Source organism: Dendrobates tinctorius, unplaced genomic scaffold, assembly GCF_039654945.1.
Source record: "Dendrobates tinctorius isolate UK_male_01 unplaced genomic scaffold, ASM3965494v1 ptg000125l, whole genome shotgun sequence".
Lineage (NCBI taxonomy): Eukaryota > Metazoa > Chordata > Amphibia > Anura > Dendrobatidae > Dendrobates > Dendrobates tinctorius.
In genome coordinates, this window is record NW_027361793.1 from 20151750 (window position 1) to 20169619 (window position 17870).

The 17870-nt window shown below is 46.8% G+C and overlaps 1 protein-coding gene across 4 annotated transcripts in view; it reads right to left on the bottom strand.

The window, feature by feature from the left end:
- The window catches only part of FASTKD2 (FAST kinase domains 2), a 225369-nt gene that overhangs the window by 148833 nt on the left and 58666 nt on the right, over positions 1 to 17870 (bottom strand). For all 4 annotated transcript variants that reach the window (XM_073541909.1, XM_073541906.1, XM_073541907.1 and 1 more), the window contains 4 exons: positions 4290 to 4386; positions 3008 to 3131; positions 2247 to 2386; positions 1833 to 2005 (listed from right to left, as the gene is read on the bottom strand). In XM_073541909.1, the coding sequence (XP_073398010.1) occupies positions 1833 to 2005; positions 2247 to 2386; positions 3008 to 3131; positions 4290 to 4386 (534 nt within the window). The remainder of the gene's footprint in view (positions 1 to 1832; positions 2006 to 2246; positions 2387 to 3007; positions 3132 to 4289; positions 4387 to 17870) is intronic.

The following is a 17870-nucleotide window of genomic DNA, read 5'->3' on the forward strand; positions in this document are numbered from 1 at the left end:
GGCAGATGGGCTACAGCAGCAGAAGACCACACTGGGTACCACTCCTCTCAGCTAAGAACAGGCATCTGATGGCTACTTTCAGCAGGATAATGCGCCATGTCATAAAGCTCGATTCATCTCAGATTGGTTTCTTGAACATGACAATGAGTTCACTGTACTCAAATGGCCTCCTCAGTCACCAGATCTCAATCCAATAGAGCATCTTTGGGATGTGGTGGAACGGGAGATTCGCATCAGGGATGTGCAGCCGACAAATCTGCGCCAACTGTGTGATGCCATCATGTCAATATGGTCCAAAATCTCTGAGGAATGCTTCCAGCACCTTGTTGAATCTCTGGCACGAAGAATTGAGGCAGTTCTGAAGGCAAAAGGGGGTCCAACCCGTTACTAGCATGGTGTACCTAATAAAGTGGCCAGTGAGTGTATATCTATGGAGCATCTTATGGGGAACCTTATGGGGCCATTATTAACCTTTGTGCAGCATTATATGGGGCATATTTTGTATGGAGCATCTTATGGGGCCCAACTTTATGGAGCATTATATGGGGCTCCTGATTGATTGTAATCAATATAACGGCGCTGACCTGACACTGTCTGTAGGTTAGTGTGCACAATCCTGCTGACAGGTTGGAGAGAAAAAAAATTGTGTCTAAAACTGTGAAGCCTCATCTCCCCCTGTTCATAGATGTAACTTTATGTGATTTTACTACATCTCACTGTGATCTCATGTTACAGTTCTGCTTCTGATACCAAGTGCTCACACGCCTTTCTGGGAGGCTATGTCAGATCAGTGGCGTGGCTAGCGCCCTGCTGCTCAGAAGCCACACCCCAGCATTCCATTGCCCTGTTACTCCAGCACTAACTCCACCCTCCTTGACAATTCACTTACAAGCTGGGAAGGTGCAGGCAAAGAGTGAGGGGACATCACACCTGCACAGGCTATGGTAAGCCTTGCTGAGTCGACTCTAGCCACAATTAAACTCTGACAGAACGTCCTGGAAGGGAGAGGCGGCACAGAAGAAGAAGCTGTGCTGTGAAGTCAATGTCACAAGTAGTAGAATCACATGGAGTTCGTCTAAGAATAAAAGGGGTACAAGCCTTCACAGGTTTCGATAGAATGTCGACTGAAATACATTTTTATCTCACTGGAATACCCCTTTAAATTAACAGAGAGAAATTATTAATTATTGAATGTGAAATTGGTCTCCAACCTGTGGAGTGTTATTATATAATACTTCTAAGTGTGAACTGAGGTTTTTCACGGTCCTTTTGTTTTTCAGTACAGTAGTATAAATGATACCAGAAGGTGACATGTGAATTGTTACTTGTATTTTCATGCATTACGATGTAAGCTATGAGTAAGGGTGTGGATAAGGCCCCAAACGTAAGCAGTTTCACGTTGTCTTATCTGATGCACAGTAGATTTTATTTAATGAAGCAATAATATAAGATACCTTTTTCATTTAATTTCCCAATTCTGGACATATTGGTTTTATTTGATCTTTCAAGTTCTCAACTGAACCAATGGGGTAGTCCGAGTAGGAAATTCAAATTTTGGATTGGGGTTAAGGAATGCCAATTTCTTTTTCCAAGCTAAACGTACAGACAGACCACTCAGCTAATGTTCAGCATTATATGCCTTGTCTAAAACATTTTTAAACATTTAATCAAAATAACGTTATTTGGCTCCACAAATTGAAAAATAAGGTGTTTGGAGTGAACAATGTGTAGAAAGTTTTCGCTCCTGCATACTCCAGAATGTTGTAGATGGGGGCAGCCGGCCACTATGTGTGACAGTCTTATGGGAAGGAGAAGATAAGCATCTTACTTACTGGTCTTTCTTTCCCTCGGGGAGGTGGCTTAAAAGTGAAAACACTCTGCTGGCTGTTACTAGATGGTTTATTCTCAGTGGTTTTGACTCCTGGATGATTTTATCAGCAAAGTAATCCAGTAATGGAACATATCGGAAGCGAAGGAAGGCCATGTTCCTGAGAATGATGGAGATCTGTGACAAGAGGTGGAGACATGAAGGAATTACTTCTCAGTAAAGAACTTCACCAGTCTTTCCATTACCAGGTGCACAAACTGAATTTGTGGAAGATGGTTATGGTAAGAATAATTTTAGGAGTCAAGTGCTAATGGTACAATTCCCTAACACAAGACAGAAGGGACATCAGAGGGGAGCGTTATGTTACCATGGCCAGACACACAGCATCTTACAGAAGATCCCGCTGATGGACGCTTACCTGCCATATATTCCACATATAAATGCTGTTCATTATGTTATCTCCAATCGCGGACAACAGATTTTCATTGAAATATGAGAGCTTAGAGCAGTAACCGGTCAGGGACATGATTCTTTTACAGGAAAATTCATCTAAGCAACCTAAAAAAGGGGGGGAAACAGATTTCTATAGTAGGTGAAAAGGTGGAAACATACTCCCCCTATGTAAGAGGCTTTCCCACCCGTGGTACGATCAGAGAGCGCATATTTAATCAAGAGGTTACATTGGATGTTAGAGTTGAGGTTTCTGTAGACAGTCCACAGCAGACACAGATTGGAACAACACTACAAACAGGATTATTATGGACTTCATTTTCTATAGTGTACGCGCATAGTTCCCCCTAGTGGTGGTCACCGGCAGTATGAATGTTATCATTCATGGGTTGTCCAACAATTACAATTATCATCTATCCTGAGTCAATGAGAACACTGTCCTGTGTCACTCAATAGTATGCAGTACCAGATCATTCATTGCCTATAGGACAGATGCAGATAGACCAGCATTGTACTACTATCTCTGCAGGACTAAGTTCAGACAAGCACTGAACTTTGTGGACAGGTGGTTAACAGTGGAAAAGGAATAATTTTTAATCTTGTGAAATCTTCTTTAAACTATATATAACACACTGCTATTGCTACGAGGATTGGCTCATTAATGCTGAAAGCACGTGAAACATCGTTAGATCTACGGCTGAGAAGGAAATGATCCAGTAATGAACTCACCCAAGAGTCTGTGGCTACAGGAATCCAGAAGGATCTCTGAGTGCAGATTCATTTCAGCGAGGATGGAGAACATATTGTGGCACTGAGACACCGTGAACTTGTCAATCATCTGTAAAGCCTTTCCCTAACAGAAAGCATGGACAGAACACAAGACACTATGGAGAGCTGCACGCCATCATGATCCAGATTATACTTTACATATAAAAGAGCTGCAGACGGGACAATTAATGAGGGATGATGTAGTAAGGGCATTACGGCCTCAGGGTTCTCCTAACATGAAGCAAAAAGTAATCTCTCAGCAGGTTTTTGCTCCGTAATCTGAGAGTAGCAAGAAGTAGGGGCCGAGAGACTGATTCCAGGGATGTATCACTTACAATACTGCTTGGTGTAGTTGTGATAAAATCGCTATTTTCTTTGCTGTAGATGTAGCAGTGCTATGACTGCTAAACTCTGCATAACATCACCCACACCCTTGACTGGCAATCCAGTGTGCATTGTCAGCAAGCTGCCAACCAGTGGTGGGCGTGGGGTTACATGGATTAGATGGGCTGGTGCTCTCAGATTAAACAGCTAAAACTTGAAGACTGTTCTTTTAACCCCTTAACAACCTTGGACGTATAGGTACATCCCAGGTCATGTCCCTGCATTTGATGTGGGCCCTAACAATGAGCCTGCATTTTTCCCTCTACATGACAGCTGATGAGGGAGACCAGGATCAAGACCAGAGACACCTATTGGACCGGACCACCCTGTCTGAGTATAATAAATGCTCTTTCTTGGGATCTGCGGACTGGATTGAGGACTGTTTTTTACAGCCTTCCAATATGGAGTAAAAATGTCCCTAATGGTGGTAGCCATACTTTATATGGGGAAAACCTGGTGACAGGTTCCCTTTAAGGTGTTGACGCCAGGATTCAGGTGTAAAATTCCTTAAAATTTGAAAAATGTTTTTACAACTCGGAAATTGTGTACTAACATTGTGCCTTTTTAAAGTGTTTACTTCAGAATTTTGTGACTTTTGGCGTTCTCGTGCCAGTCCCGGACAGTGAGCTAAGCCCGCACTTCTAATTCATGACCATTTATGCCACTTTACTGGAGGAACATCTCCGACAGAGGCGCATGGCACTTCTAAGACCCACCTAACCCATTAAGTGGTCTGCACTCTCCTAATTAATTAGGGGTCTCTCACTCCTCCACGTACGACACCGGTCTTAATGAAGCCACCCCTAAAAGTTAGCCCCCATACATAACAGAAAGTCGTGCAGTTCCTAAGCTATGTTACCTCCAGTTTCCGTCTGAGGTGAGCCGGAGCGATTCTCATCAAGCTCTGAAGTGTTGTCACGTCTCTGATGGCTTCACATTTAATCTCCATTAGTAAACTACCATTAAAAGCATATAATTCAGGTTATATTAGCGTGAAAAAAGCCTCAAGATCAGCACATTCATAGTCAGTTCTCTGTATCATGCAGACTACAGGTTTAACCCCTTCATGACCCAGCCTATTTTGACCTTAATGACCTGGCCATTTTTTGCAATTCTGACCAGTGTCCCTTTATGAGGTAATAACTCAGGAACGCTTCAACGGATCCTAGCGATTCTGAGATTGTTTTTTCGTGACATATTGGGCTTCATGTTAGTGGTAAATTTAGGTCAATAATTTTTGAGTTTGTGAAAAAATCAGAAATTTGGCAAAAATTTAGAAAATTTCGCAATTTTCAAATTTTTAATTTTTATTCTGTTAAACCAGAGAGTTATGTGACACAAAGTGGTTACTAAATAACATTTCCCACATGTCTACTTTACATCAGCACAATTTTGGAAACAATTTTTTTTTTTTGTTAGGAAGTTATAAGGGTTAAAAGTTGACCAGCGATTTCTCATTTTTACAGCAAAATTTACAAAACCATTTTTTTTAGGTACCACCTCACATTTGATGTCACTTTGAGGGGTCGATATGGCAGAAAATACCCAAAAGTGACACCATTCTAAAAACTGCACCCCTCAACCTACTCAAAACTACATTCAAGAAGTTTAATAACCCTTCAGGTGTTTCGCAGGAACTAAAGCAACGTGGAAAGAAAAAATGGACATTTTAATTTTTGCAACAAAAATTTTCTTTTAGCATCAATTTTTTCATTTTCACATGTGCAACAGGATAAAATGGATCCTAAAATGTGTTGGGCAATTTCTCCTGAGTACACCGATACCTCATATTTGGTCATAAACCACTGTTTGTGTACACGGCAGGGCTCAGAAGGGAAGGAGCGCCATTTGACTTTTTGAATGGAAAACATGCTGGAATATTTAGTGGTTGCCATGTCACGTTTGGAGAGGCCCTGTGTGCCTAAACATTGGAGCTCCCCCACAAGTGACCCCATTTTGGAAACTAGACCCCCCAAGGAACTTATCTACATGCATAATGATCACTTTGAACCCCCCAGGTGCTTCACAAATTGATCAGTAAAAAAAAAAAAGTACTTTTTTTTCACAAAAATTTTCTTTTAGCCTGTTTTTTCATGGGCAACAGGATAAAATGGATGCGAAAATTTGTTGGGCAATTTCTCCTGAGTACACCGATACCTCATATGTGGTCATAAACCTCTGTTTGGGCACACGGCAGGGTCCGGAAGGGAAGGAGCGCTACCGTATATACTCGAATATAAGCCGAGATTTTCAGCCCGTTTTTTGGGGCTGAAAGTCCCCCTCTCGGCTTATATTCGAGTCATATACACCGGGGGTCAGAAGGGGAGGGGGGCGGGGGTGTCAGGTCATACTTACCCGTCCTGACGCTGTCTCTTGAGCCCCCAGCTTCTCCCCGTGCTCTCTCTTCCTGCCTTCAGCGGTCACGTGGTGCCGCTCATTAAAACTCATGAATATGCGCATATTAATGAGCGGCACCATGTGACCGCTGAAGGCAGGAAGAGAGAGCGCGGAGAAGCTGGGGGCTCAAGACACAGCGTCAGGACGGGTAAGTACAGCGATACTCACCTGTCCTGCGTCCATGGCTGCTTGCTGCTGTCTGTCATCGGTCAGTGACTTCAGACAGCAGAGGGTGCGGTGACGTGGTTAGTGCACGCCGCGCCCCCTGCAGTGTGAACGTCACTGACCGATGACGTGGCAGATAGCGGGGAGCAGCCATGGACGCAGGACAGGTGAGAATCTGACACCCAGCGACAGAGAGGTGAGTATGTCATTTTTTTATTTTTACATGCAGCAGCAGCAGCACATGGGGGCAGCACATGGGGGAACAATATGGAGCTTCTAATGGGGGCAGCACATGGGGGAACAATATGGAGCTTCTAATGGGGGCAGTATATGGGGGAACAATATGGAGCTTCTAATGGGGGCAGTATATGGGGGAACAATATGGAGCTTCTAATGGGGGCAGTGTATGGGGGAACAATATGGAGCTTCTAATGGGGGCAGCACATGGGGGAACAATATGGAGCTTCTAATGGGGGCAGCATATGGGGGAATAATCTATGGAGCTTCTAATGGGGGCAGCACATGGGGGAACAATATGGAGCTTCTAATGGGGGCAGCACATGGGGGAACAATATGGAGCTTCTAATGGGGGCAGCACATGGGGGAACAATATGGAGCTTCTAATGGGGGCAGCACATGGGGGAACAATATGGAGCTTCTAATGGGGGCAGCACATGGGGGAACAATATGGAGCTTCTAATGGGGGCAGCACATGGGGGAACAATATGGAGCTTCTAATGGGGGCAGTATATGGGGGAACAATATGGAGCTTCTAATGGGGGCAGTGTATGGGGGAACAATATGGAGCTTCTAATGGGGGCAGCACATGGGGGAACAATATGGAGCTTCTAATGGGGGCAGTATATGGGGGAACAATATGGAGCTTCTAATGGGGGCAGTATATGGGGGAACAATATGGAGCTTCTAATGGGGGCAGCATATGGGGGAACAATATGGAGCTTCTAATGGGGGCAGTATATGGGGGAACAATATGGAGCTTCTAATGGGGGTAGTATATGGGGGAATAATCTATGGAGCTTCTTATGGGGGCAGTATATGGGGGAATAATCTATGGAGCTTCTTATGGGGGCAGCATATGGGGAATAATCTATGGAGCATTTCCCACCCTAGGCTTATACTCGAGTCAATAAGTTTTCCCAGTTTTTTGTGGCAAAATTAGGGGGGTCGGCTTATACTCGGGTCGGCTTATACTCGAGTATATACGGTATTTGACTTTTTGAATGGAAAATTAGCTCCAATCGTTATCGGACACCATGTCGTGTTTGGAGAGCCCCTGTGTGCCCATGTCGGGGCTCGGAAGGGAAGTAGTGACATTATGAAATGCTGACTTTGATGGAATGGTCTGCGGGCGTCATGTTACATTTGCAGAGCCCCTGATGTACCTAAACTGTGGAACCCCCCCACAACTGACCCCATTTTGGAAACTAGACCCCCCAAGGAACTTATCTAGATGTGTGGTGAGCACTTTGAACCCCCAAGTGCTTCACAGAAGTTTATAACGCAAAGCTGTAAAAATAAAAAATCATTTTTTTCCTCAAAAAATGATTTTTTTACCTCGCAAACTTTTATTTTCACAAGGATAACAGGAGAAATTGGACCCCAAAAGTTGCTGTCCAGTTTGTCCTGAGTACAATGATACCCCATATGTGGGGGGGAACCATTGTTTGGGCGCATGTAAGGGCTGAGAATGGAAGTAGTGACGTTTTGAAATGCAGACTTTGATGGAAAGGTCTGCGGTCGTCGTTACGTTTGCAGAGCCCCTGATGTGCCTAAACAGTAGAAACCCCCCACAAGTGACCCCATTTTGGAAACTAGACCTTCCAAGGAACTTATATAGATGTCTGGTGAGCACTTTGAACCCCCAAGTGCTTCACAGAAATTTATAACGCAGAAACATGAAAATAAAAAAATCATTTTTTTCCAAAAAAATCATTTTTTAGCCCCCAATTTTTTATTTTCCCAAGGGTAGCAGGAGAAATTAGACCACCAAAGTTGTTGTGCAATTTTTCCTGAGTACGCTGATACCCCATATGTTGGGATAAACCACTGTTTGGGCACACATCCGGGCTTGGAAGGGAGGGAGCACCGTTTGATTTTTTGAACGCAAAATTGGCTGGAATCAATGGTTGCACCATGTCGCGTTTGGCGACCCCCTGATGTGCCTAAACAGTGGAAACCCCTCAATTCTAACTCCAACCCTAACCCCAACACACCCCTAACCACAGCCCTAACCCCAACACATCCCTAACCCTAACTCCAACACACCCCTAACCCTATCCCTAACCCTAATTCCAACCTAAACCTAGTTCTAACCCTAATTCCAACCCTAATTCCAACCCTAACCCTCGTTCCAACCCTAGCCCTAACCCTCTTTCCAACCCTAACCCTAATGGAAAAATAAAAATAAAAATAATTTCTTTATTTTATTAGTTGTTCCTGCCTATGGGGGTGATAAACGGGGGGGGGGTTATTTACTTTCCATTCTATTTTGATCACTGTGATAAACTCTCACAGTGATCTTAATAGAATGAATGAATCTGCAGCCGGCGGGTGCACTGCGCATGCGCCCGCCATTTTCCAAGATGGTGGCGCCCATGAAGCAGGACCGCGGGACACCGGGAGCAGGAGAGGGACATCGGAGGTACCGGGGGGGTCGGAGGGTGGGGGGAGCCTAGAGAAGGGGGAGGGGAGCAGATGACGGCGGCGGCACATTGCCGCCGTCAGTCGGTATCGGGGGCCGATCGGCCTCGTGAGTCGTGGGGGGGGGTCGGATCACGGTCTCCAGCCATGTCCGATGCTACTGCAGCATCGGCCATGGCTGGATTGTAATATTTCTTCAATTTTCATTGATGAAATATTACTATCGCTCTGATTGGCTGTTACACTTTTAACAGCCAATGAGAGCGATCGTATCCACGTGGGGGGAAGCCACGCCCCCTATGGTGAAGAACAAAGCCCCCTATATCTGCGGGTCGGGTGACCTTTCAGTGACCCCGGTCACCCGACCCGCAGGGGGGGCTTTAAAGTCATGACGCTACATAGGCATCATGGGTCGTTTTGGCACGACTTTTCATGACGACTATGTGGCTTCAAAGGTCGTGAAGGGGTTAATGATATATATTATTGGCAGACCCCTGTTCGAATACATCCAAAACGGGCCGCGCATTTTCCAAGACTGGTTACATTTTAATTTGTGAGCTTTGGCGGAGCTTTGTGAGGGCTCTTTTTTTGTGTGGTGAGCCGTTTTATTGATATTACCAATATTGTTACCGTTTTGATCGCTTTTTATCACATATTTTTAGGGAGGCGTAATGACAGGAAAGAAAAAATCGTAGTTACTTACCGTTAACGGTATTTCTCTGATCCCATGACGGAACCACGGAGAGAGGGGATCCGCCCCACGAGGACAGGAAACCTACCGATAAAAAGGCGGTACCTCTCTCCCGCATCAGTTGTTTTACAGAGCATTAACGGCACTTCAGCCTAATACTAACACAACACTTTAAGAAAAAGGAATTTCTATAAACATTAAAATGCGTAGAGGAGACACCACGTGACTTTTTGACTAAAATGTATTTACAATAAGTGCGCACCCCACGTATGTAGGGAGGGAACATACGGGTGCCGTCATGGGATCAGAGAAAAACCGTTAACGGTAAGTAACTACGATTTTCTCCTTCCCCTATGACGGCACCACGGAGAGAATTGCAGAGACTATCTATTAGGGGGGGGACCACTGCCTCCAGCACCCTTCTACCAAAGGTTAGATCTGAGGAGATGGCTAGGTCCAGCCGATAGTGGTTAAAGAAAGTTGAAGGAGAGGACCAAGTAGCGGCTCTACATATCTGCTCAATGGAGATGCCTGCTCTCTCTGCCCAGAAAGTTGACACCGCTCTTGTGGAATGGGCCATTATTCTGCCTGGGATAACCGCGCCTTCTGACGAGTACGACTAGGTGATGGCGTCCCTTATCCACCTCGCCAGCGTGCTCTTTGATGCCTTTCGCCCTTTCTTTGGCCCCTGGAAGCAGACAAAAAGAGACCTATCCTTCCTACACTCCCTGGTTGCCGCCAAGTATTCCATTAGGCATCTCCTGACATCTAATGTGTGCAAGGTCTCTTCTTCTTTGCTTTTGGGATTGGGGCAAAAGGAGGGGAGTGAGAATTCCTGAGTTCTGTGGAATCAGGACGCTACCTTCAGCAGATAGGCTGGGTCTGTCCTAAGTACCACCCTGTCATCCAGAATCTGTGTAAATGGAGGGAAGGCTGACAGGGCCTGGATGTTGCTAATTCTACGGGCCGATGTGAGGGCTACCAAGAGGGAGGTCTTGAGAGATATTAATTTTAGTGGTGCTTACTGCAAAGGTTCAAAGGGGGCTGAGAGTGCCAAGTTTAGATCCCAGGGAGGGGTGCGTAGGGAAGATACGGGCCTGGATCTGACTGCCTTAATGAACCTGGACACCCAACGATTCCCTGCCAAGTCACAGTTGTATAGGGCCCCCAGGGCTGCCACTTGAACCTTTAATGTGCTGGTAGCTATGCCTTGCTCTAAGCCCCTTTGTAGGAACTCTAAGATCTTTGATATGGGTACCTTTCCCTTTGGACTAGCCTTTGATACTGAAAGGAACTTCCTCCAGACCCTCCCGTACTGTTTAGTGGTTATCCGCTTCCTGCTTCGTAGTAGAGTGGACACTAAATTTTTGGAGAAGCCTCTGTTGATTAATAGAGCCCTTTCAAATTCCAGTCCATCATGTGTAGGTTCTTCGCCTGACGGTGCAGTACTGGGCCCTGGGAGAGTAAGTTCGGGATATCCAGGAGGACCCAAGGATCGGAGATGGACATTCTCCTCAACCAAGAGAACCATGTCCTTCTCGGCCAGAAGGGGGCTATTATTACCCTTGCTTTGTCCTCCCGGATCTTCCTCAGAACTGATGGAATTAAGGCTATCGGTGGGAACGCATATGCAAGGGGAAAGTGCCAGGGGATCATAAGGGCGTCCAGGGCTATCAGGTCCCCGGATGTGTCTATGGAACAGAATGTTTTCACCTTCGATTCTTCTTGTTGGCGAATAGGTCTATGTTGGGTTTCCCCCATAGCTTTGTGATCTGATTGAAAACTTCCTGGTTCAACTCCCACTCGCCCTGTCTAAGCTGTGTGCGACTTAAAAAGTCCGCCATCACATTGTCTGACACTTTTATGTGTAATGCCGTCAGTGAGCCTAGGTTGCCCTCTGCAAAGTGGTAAATTGACTTTGTCACCTCCATAAAGGTACGGGATCTTGTGCCCCCCTGATGATTTAAGCAACTACCGTGCTGTTGTCTGAGAACACTCTTATATGGTGGCCTCTGAGGGAGTTTAGAAAATACAGGAGGGCGCGCTTCACTGCCAATAGCTCCTTCATATTCGAGGAGGCTGTCTTTTCGTTTTCTGTCCAGGCTCCTTGTGCTACCTGGTTGTCCCAGTGAGCCCCCCACCCCCTGGGGCTTGCGTCTGTAGTAAGGATCTGAGAGACCGGTATCACCCAAGGAACCCCCCTGGATAGGTTGGATGGTTTCGTCCACCATTGTAGAGAGCGAGCTGTTATGGGTGAGATGTTTAACTGCCCTTCTAAATTCCCGTGAAGAGAAATTTCTGCCTCTAGTATCTCCCACTGGAGATCTCTTGTATGAGCTTGGGCCCACTGGACAGCTGGTAGGCAGGCTGTCATTGAGCCGAGCAAGGACATGGCCTTCCTGAGTGTCATTACTGTCCATGTTATTGCTCCTGTTGCTAGCTGTTCTATGTGTAGCCTTTTCCCTTCGGGAGACGGCACTCCTGCCTGATGGAATCTATGGTTATGCTCAAATATTCTTGCACTTGGCTCGGAATTAACCGAGATTTCGGCAGGTTCAGCAGCCAACCTAGGTTGGACAAAGATTCCATAGTCTGGTTCAACTGGTCTCTGCAATGACCGGGGGAATTGCCTACTACTAGGAAGTCGTCCAAGTATGGGACTATAAGGACGTCCTGTTCTCTCAAGTGTGCCATGACCTCTGATATGATTTTCGTGAATACTTTTGGGGTGATGGCCAGCCCGAATGGGAGGGCTTTGAATTGGTAATGCTTTATTTCTCCCCCTATTGTGACTGCTATCCTGAGAAACCGGCAATAGTCCGTGTGTATGGGGACGTGATAGTACGCGTCTTTCAAGTCGAGTACCGTTATGTAACAAGATGGAAACAACATCTTTACTGCGGATTTTATTGTTTCCATCTTGAATGGAGGAATCACTAGGCATTTGTTTAACCTTTTTAGGTTCACTATCATCCTGAACGTCCCATCTGGTTTCTTCCACAAGAAGATAGGGGAATAGAAGCCTTCTCCTTTTTCTTGGTGGGGAACCTCCTGCAACACCGATTTCTCCCCAGGGTCTGAATCTCCTGTTGTACTGCAGCTTGCCCTTCTATCGACTGCCTCTGTGGGGTCACTACGAAAGAGGGTTTGGGTGACGTGTGGAATTTTAATTTCAGACCTGTTTCTATGATGCTTAGGATCTAGGAACTGCTTGATATCTTTTCCGAGGTCGGGAAGAGGCCCAATCTTCCCCCTACCTGGGAGACACCTTCATTGGGGTTACTTCTTGTCTGTCGGTTTCCCGAACATGAACCCCTTCCCTTTGCCTCTTCTATCTTTCCATTTGTCCTGGGAGTTTTTAGGTGGCTTCCTTTGGATAATTTCCTGCTCCGAAAACGTTTGAAGGGGAAATTGAATGGGTTAGTTAGGGAAAGACTTCTTTTTATCCCCTGCTTTCTCAAGTATGTCGCCCAGTGTGGGCCCAAAAAAGAATTCACCTTCACAGGGGATGGAGCACAACTTTGTTTTTGTTTGCAGGTCTCCCGTCCAGCACTTGAGCCATAGAGCCCTTCTAGCTGCATTCGAGAATGAGGCTGCCCTGGCTGTCAACCTAATTGAATCCACGGATGCGTCCGCTAGAAATGCCGCTGCTCCTTTCATTATTGGGACGGAGTCCAGGATTGCTCCCCTTGGTGTTTTGTTCCTTAGTTGGTCGTCCAGCTGGTCCATCTACACCATCAAGGCTCTGGCTGTGTAAGTGGCAGCTATAGCGGGTTTTAGTCCTCCTCCGGCTGCTTCCCAGGCTCCTTTTAGGAATGCATCTGCTTTTTTGTCCATAGGGTCTTTCAGTGTCCCCATGTCCTCGAACGGCAGAGAAAATTTTTTAGAGGCTTTTGCTATGGCTACGTCCACTTTTGGCGCTTTGTCCCAAAATGAACAGCTTGGCTCCTCAAAGGGGTATTTCCTTTTTGGTGCTAGGAGGCCCCTTTTCTCTGGCCTTTTCCACTCCCTCTGTACGAGCGTCTGGATTTTATCGTTCATGGGAAAAGACCTCCTCTTCTTCTGCTCTAACCCACTAAACATGGCGTCCTGAATCGTTCTTTTAGGCCTGGTGTCTACTAGCCCCATAGTGGTTCTGATAGCCTTTATTAAGTTATCCATCTCTTCTATAGGGCAGAGCCTTTTTTCCCATGCCATGGGGAGCTCCTCCTTACAAAGTGGTCAAATCTTGTGGTTGGCCTTCTGTGTGCACTTCTTCCCCTATAAGAGGAGGACAGGCCCTAATTACAGCATATACGTTCACGTAGTCCACTTACCCGCCAGACCGAAGGATACCGAATCAGACGTGGGCCCCGGATCTGCACGCGGCTTGTCCTTTGGGACCCCTGCCCCCCCGGACTCCTAGCTGCGTCGGGACTCCGAACGGCTGCTACTGCTGTGTCGCTGTGACTGCTCCTTGGTCTCCTTCTTACGGTGCTGCAGCGGTGACTTCCGTGGCTGCTGCTGGTGTCCTGTGTCCGAGGATGCGTCCAGCAGCTGCTCTTCTGGAGGCTTGGTGCTCATGGTGCCAGGTGACAGACCGCGCTGTGCCCCCTGTGCGCTTTTAAGCCAAGTGAGGGGCGAGTTTCAAGAGCAAAGTTTTTTTTTTTCCTGCACGCAGGCACCCGGCTTCCCCAGCTGCTTTGCGACGTTGCGCGCTCCGCCCCGTGCGTGCGCACCACCACCGGCTCCCAGTGGTGCATAGCGTGGGCGGCGGCGTCTCCCCCGGCTGCCGGCGCGCGTGGGGGATACCTGCGTCCGCTGGCGCTCTCCCACCCCGGTACCTGCTCCGGCCCAGGGCCGCCCCAGCCGCCATCCTGAGAGAGAGGATGGATCTTCTTGCTGCCGACTCTCCGCCCACACACCCTGGAGGCCCGCTGACCCCAGCGGTGGCGCCTCGGGTAACCACCCCAGCTGGGACAGGGGGCTCCCACTGCTATCTTCCAGACTGGTCGGCCCCGGCATCTGGTAAGTCTGTAGGTTCCCTATGGGGATAGGAAACCAACTGATGCGGGAGAGAGGTACCACCCTTTTTATCGGTAGGTTTCCTGTCCCCGTGGGGCGGACCCCCTCTCTCCGTGGTGCCGTCATGGGGGTAAGGAGAAAAAACAAAACAATTCTGGGGTTTTAATGTTTTTTTCTCTTTAAAGTGTCTGCCAGCTGCCTCGGGGTTATCCTTGACATTGATCTCTCTTTCAAACCACATATACAAGCCCTTTCCACCTCCTGCCGACTTCAACTCAAAAATATTTCCCGGATCCATACATTCCTCAACCAAGAATCTGCAAAAACCCTAGTCTATGCCCTCATCTCGCACCTTGACTACTGTAACCTCCTGCTTTGTGGCCTCCGCTCTAACACTCTCACGCCCCTCCAATCTATTCTAAACTCTGCTGCCCGACTAATCCACCTGTCCCCCCCACTATTCCACAGCCTCTCCCCTGTCAATCCCTGCACTGGCCCCCCATTACCCAAAGACTCCAATTCAAAATCCTTACCATGACATACAAAGCCATCCACAACCTGTGTCCTCCTTACCACTGTGACCTCGTCTCCCGGTAATTAGCTGCACGCAACCTCCGATCCACACAAGATCTCCTTCTCTACTCCCCTCTCATCTCCTCTTCCCTCAATTGCATACAAGATTTCTCCTGTGCATCCCCCACTCTGGAACTCTCTACCACAACATATCAGACTCTCGATTACCATCGAAACCTTGAACAAGAACCTAAAGACCCAGCTCTTCCGACAAGCCTACAATCTGCAGTAACCACTAAAAGACCAAGCCACTGCTCGACCAGCTCTACCTATGCCTACTGTATCCTCACCCATCCCTTGTAGATTGTGAGCCCTCGCGGGCAGGGTCCTCTCTCCTCCTGTAACCATCGTGACTTGTACTGTTTAAGAACTGTACTTGTTTTTATTATGTATACCCCTCCTCACATGTAATGCGCCATGGAATAAATGGCACTATAATAATAATATGGGTTAATTAATTCTAAACACAGTGATATCAACTATGTTCCTTTATTTTTCAGCGTCTATTTTTCATGGAGGAATAGGGATGATTTCAATTATTAAATGTTTTTATATTTTTAAAACATTTTTTACGCAATTTTTTAGTGTCCTTAGGGGACTTGAACCTGCGATTGTGTGATCGCTCATAGTATATACTGCATATACCATAGTTGTGAGTCTCCTGTAAAGCTCAGCATGTGGCTCACTTCACAGGCCCCCTTGCTGGCATGTTACCCATCAGTGCCCTGTGATCGGGTCACGGGGAGCCAATGCATGCAAGCACTGGCATGTGCGCCTTTTAAACGCCACTGTCAGTGACTGACAACGGAATTTAAACGGTTTACAGCAATAACCAGAGCTCAGCTCCAATCACAGCTGTTCACTTATGCCAGCTGTGTAATACAGCTTGCATCTGCCCAGGTGTGCAAAGAGCTCAGCTCCTAGCCCCCCTCCGCACACGGCTGGGTGGGGGATGAGTTTTTTATTCTATAGCTGGACTCATACAATTCGTATGTTAATATCAGAATCACACAGCCAGTCTGACATGGATATGATAAATAAATATATCAGTCTCATTAGGTCTCAGCGACCTATTTAACAATGTGCATAGTTTGTATTGTGAAATTTCCCTTCCCTTCTAGGCTGTGTGCCCACGTTGCGTTTTTTTAAGCATTTCCGCCGCTTATTTGCCGCTGCGGAAACGCTTAAAAAACGCTAAAAAAATGCATTCCCATGCAATCCTATGGGATTCCACAGTTGCTGTGCCAATGCTGCGGATTTTTCAGCTGCGGAATCACATAGCGGAAAAATCCGCAGCATGTCCATTAATTTTGCGGAATTGCGGTGATTCCGCCGCCATGTGCGAATGGTATCCAGGGTCGGGAAGAGAGGAGACTCTCCTCCATGCCCTGGGTACCATATTCCTGTAAAAAATAGAACTAAAATAAAAAATAGGGATATACTTACCCTCTGTCGGCCCCCGAAGTCCTCCCAGCCCTCAGCGGAGCTGCCAGAAAGTTTCATTCCCAGGGATGCATTGCACGAATGACCTCTGATGACGTTGTGGTCGCGTGACCGCTAGGTCATCAGAGGTCATTCACGCAATGTATCCCTGGGAAAGGAACTTGCTGGCAGCGTCGCTGATGGCCATGAGGACTCCGGGGACCGACAGAGGGTAAGTATATCTCTATTTTTTTATTATTATTTTTAACATTCTATCTTTTACTATTGATGCTGCATAGGCAGCAACAATAGTAAAAAGTTGGTCACACTTGTCAAGCACTATGCTTGACAAGTGTGACCAACCTGTCAGTCACTTTTCCAAGCGATGCTTCAAATCGCTTGGAAAAGCGCTAGCATTCTGCAAGCTAAAAACGCTTGCAAAACGCTTATGTTTTGCGGGAAAACACATGCGAATTCAGCATGCGTTTTACCCGTTGCAGAAATGCTGCGGACAATTCCGCAGCATTTCTGCAACGTGGGCACATAGCCTTAGAAATTTATGCACAGTTTCTGCCTCTCTTGTCAAAAACGCAGTGGAAAATCCGCCCATTTTTTATGCATTTTTGTTGCGGTTTTTCATGCGGATTCATATGTGTTTTTGTAAATCCATAGAGCTAAATAAGGATATATTTCACCCCTTTCTGTCATGTGACGTACTATCCCGTCCATGTGCCCTGGGACTTAATTCCCAGGGACGGGATAGTACGTCACAGCGATCAGCGGCGCCCACGTGGTGAGCGCCGCTGATCGCGGCCGTGTGTCAGCTGATTATCACAGCTGACACCCGGCAAAATGTGTCAGCCCCGACACGTTAACCCCTTGCACACCGCGATCAAACACGATCGTGGTGTACCGGGGGTTAAAGGGAAGCATCGGCAGGGAGGGGGCTCCCTCCATGCTTCCCTGAGCCCCCCACAGCAGCGCAATGTGAAGCGCTGCTGCGGGGGGCTCCATCCTTGCAGGTCCCCGAATCCAAGATGGCGACGGGGACCTTCGGGGGCCTGCAGGGAGCTGGCTTCCTCATGCCTGCAAAGCGCAGGCAAGGAGGAAGCCTTGTGCAATGCCTGTGACAGATCGCTGATCTGTCACAGTGATCTGTGATGTGACAGGACAGTGATGTCCCACCTGGGACAATGTAATAAAGTTAAAAAAAAAAAGTGTAAAAATAATTTTAAAAAAATCGCTAAATAAATAATAAAAAAAAATATTCCCTAATTCATTTTTTGTAAATAAAAAAAAAACAATAAAAGTACACTTATTTGGTATCGCCGCATCCGTAACGACCTGCCCTATAAAACTGTCCCATTAGTTAACCCCTTTAGCGAACCCCTTAAAAAAGAAAAAACAAAGCAAAAAATAATGATTTATCATACCGCCGAACAAAAAGTGCAATAACTCACGATCAAAAAGACGCATATACAGTGGGGCAAAAAAGTATTTAGTCAGTCAGCAATAGTGCAAGTTCCA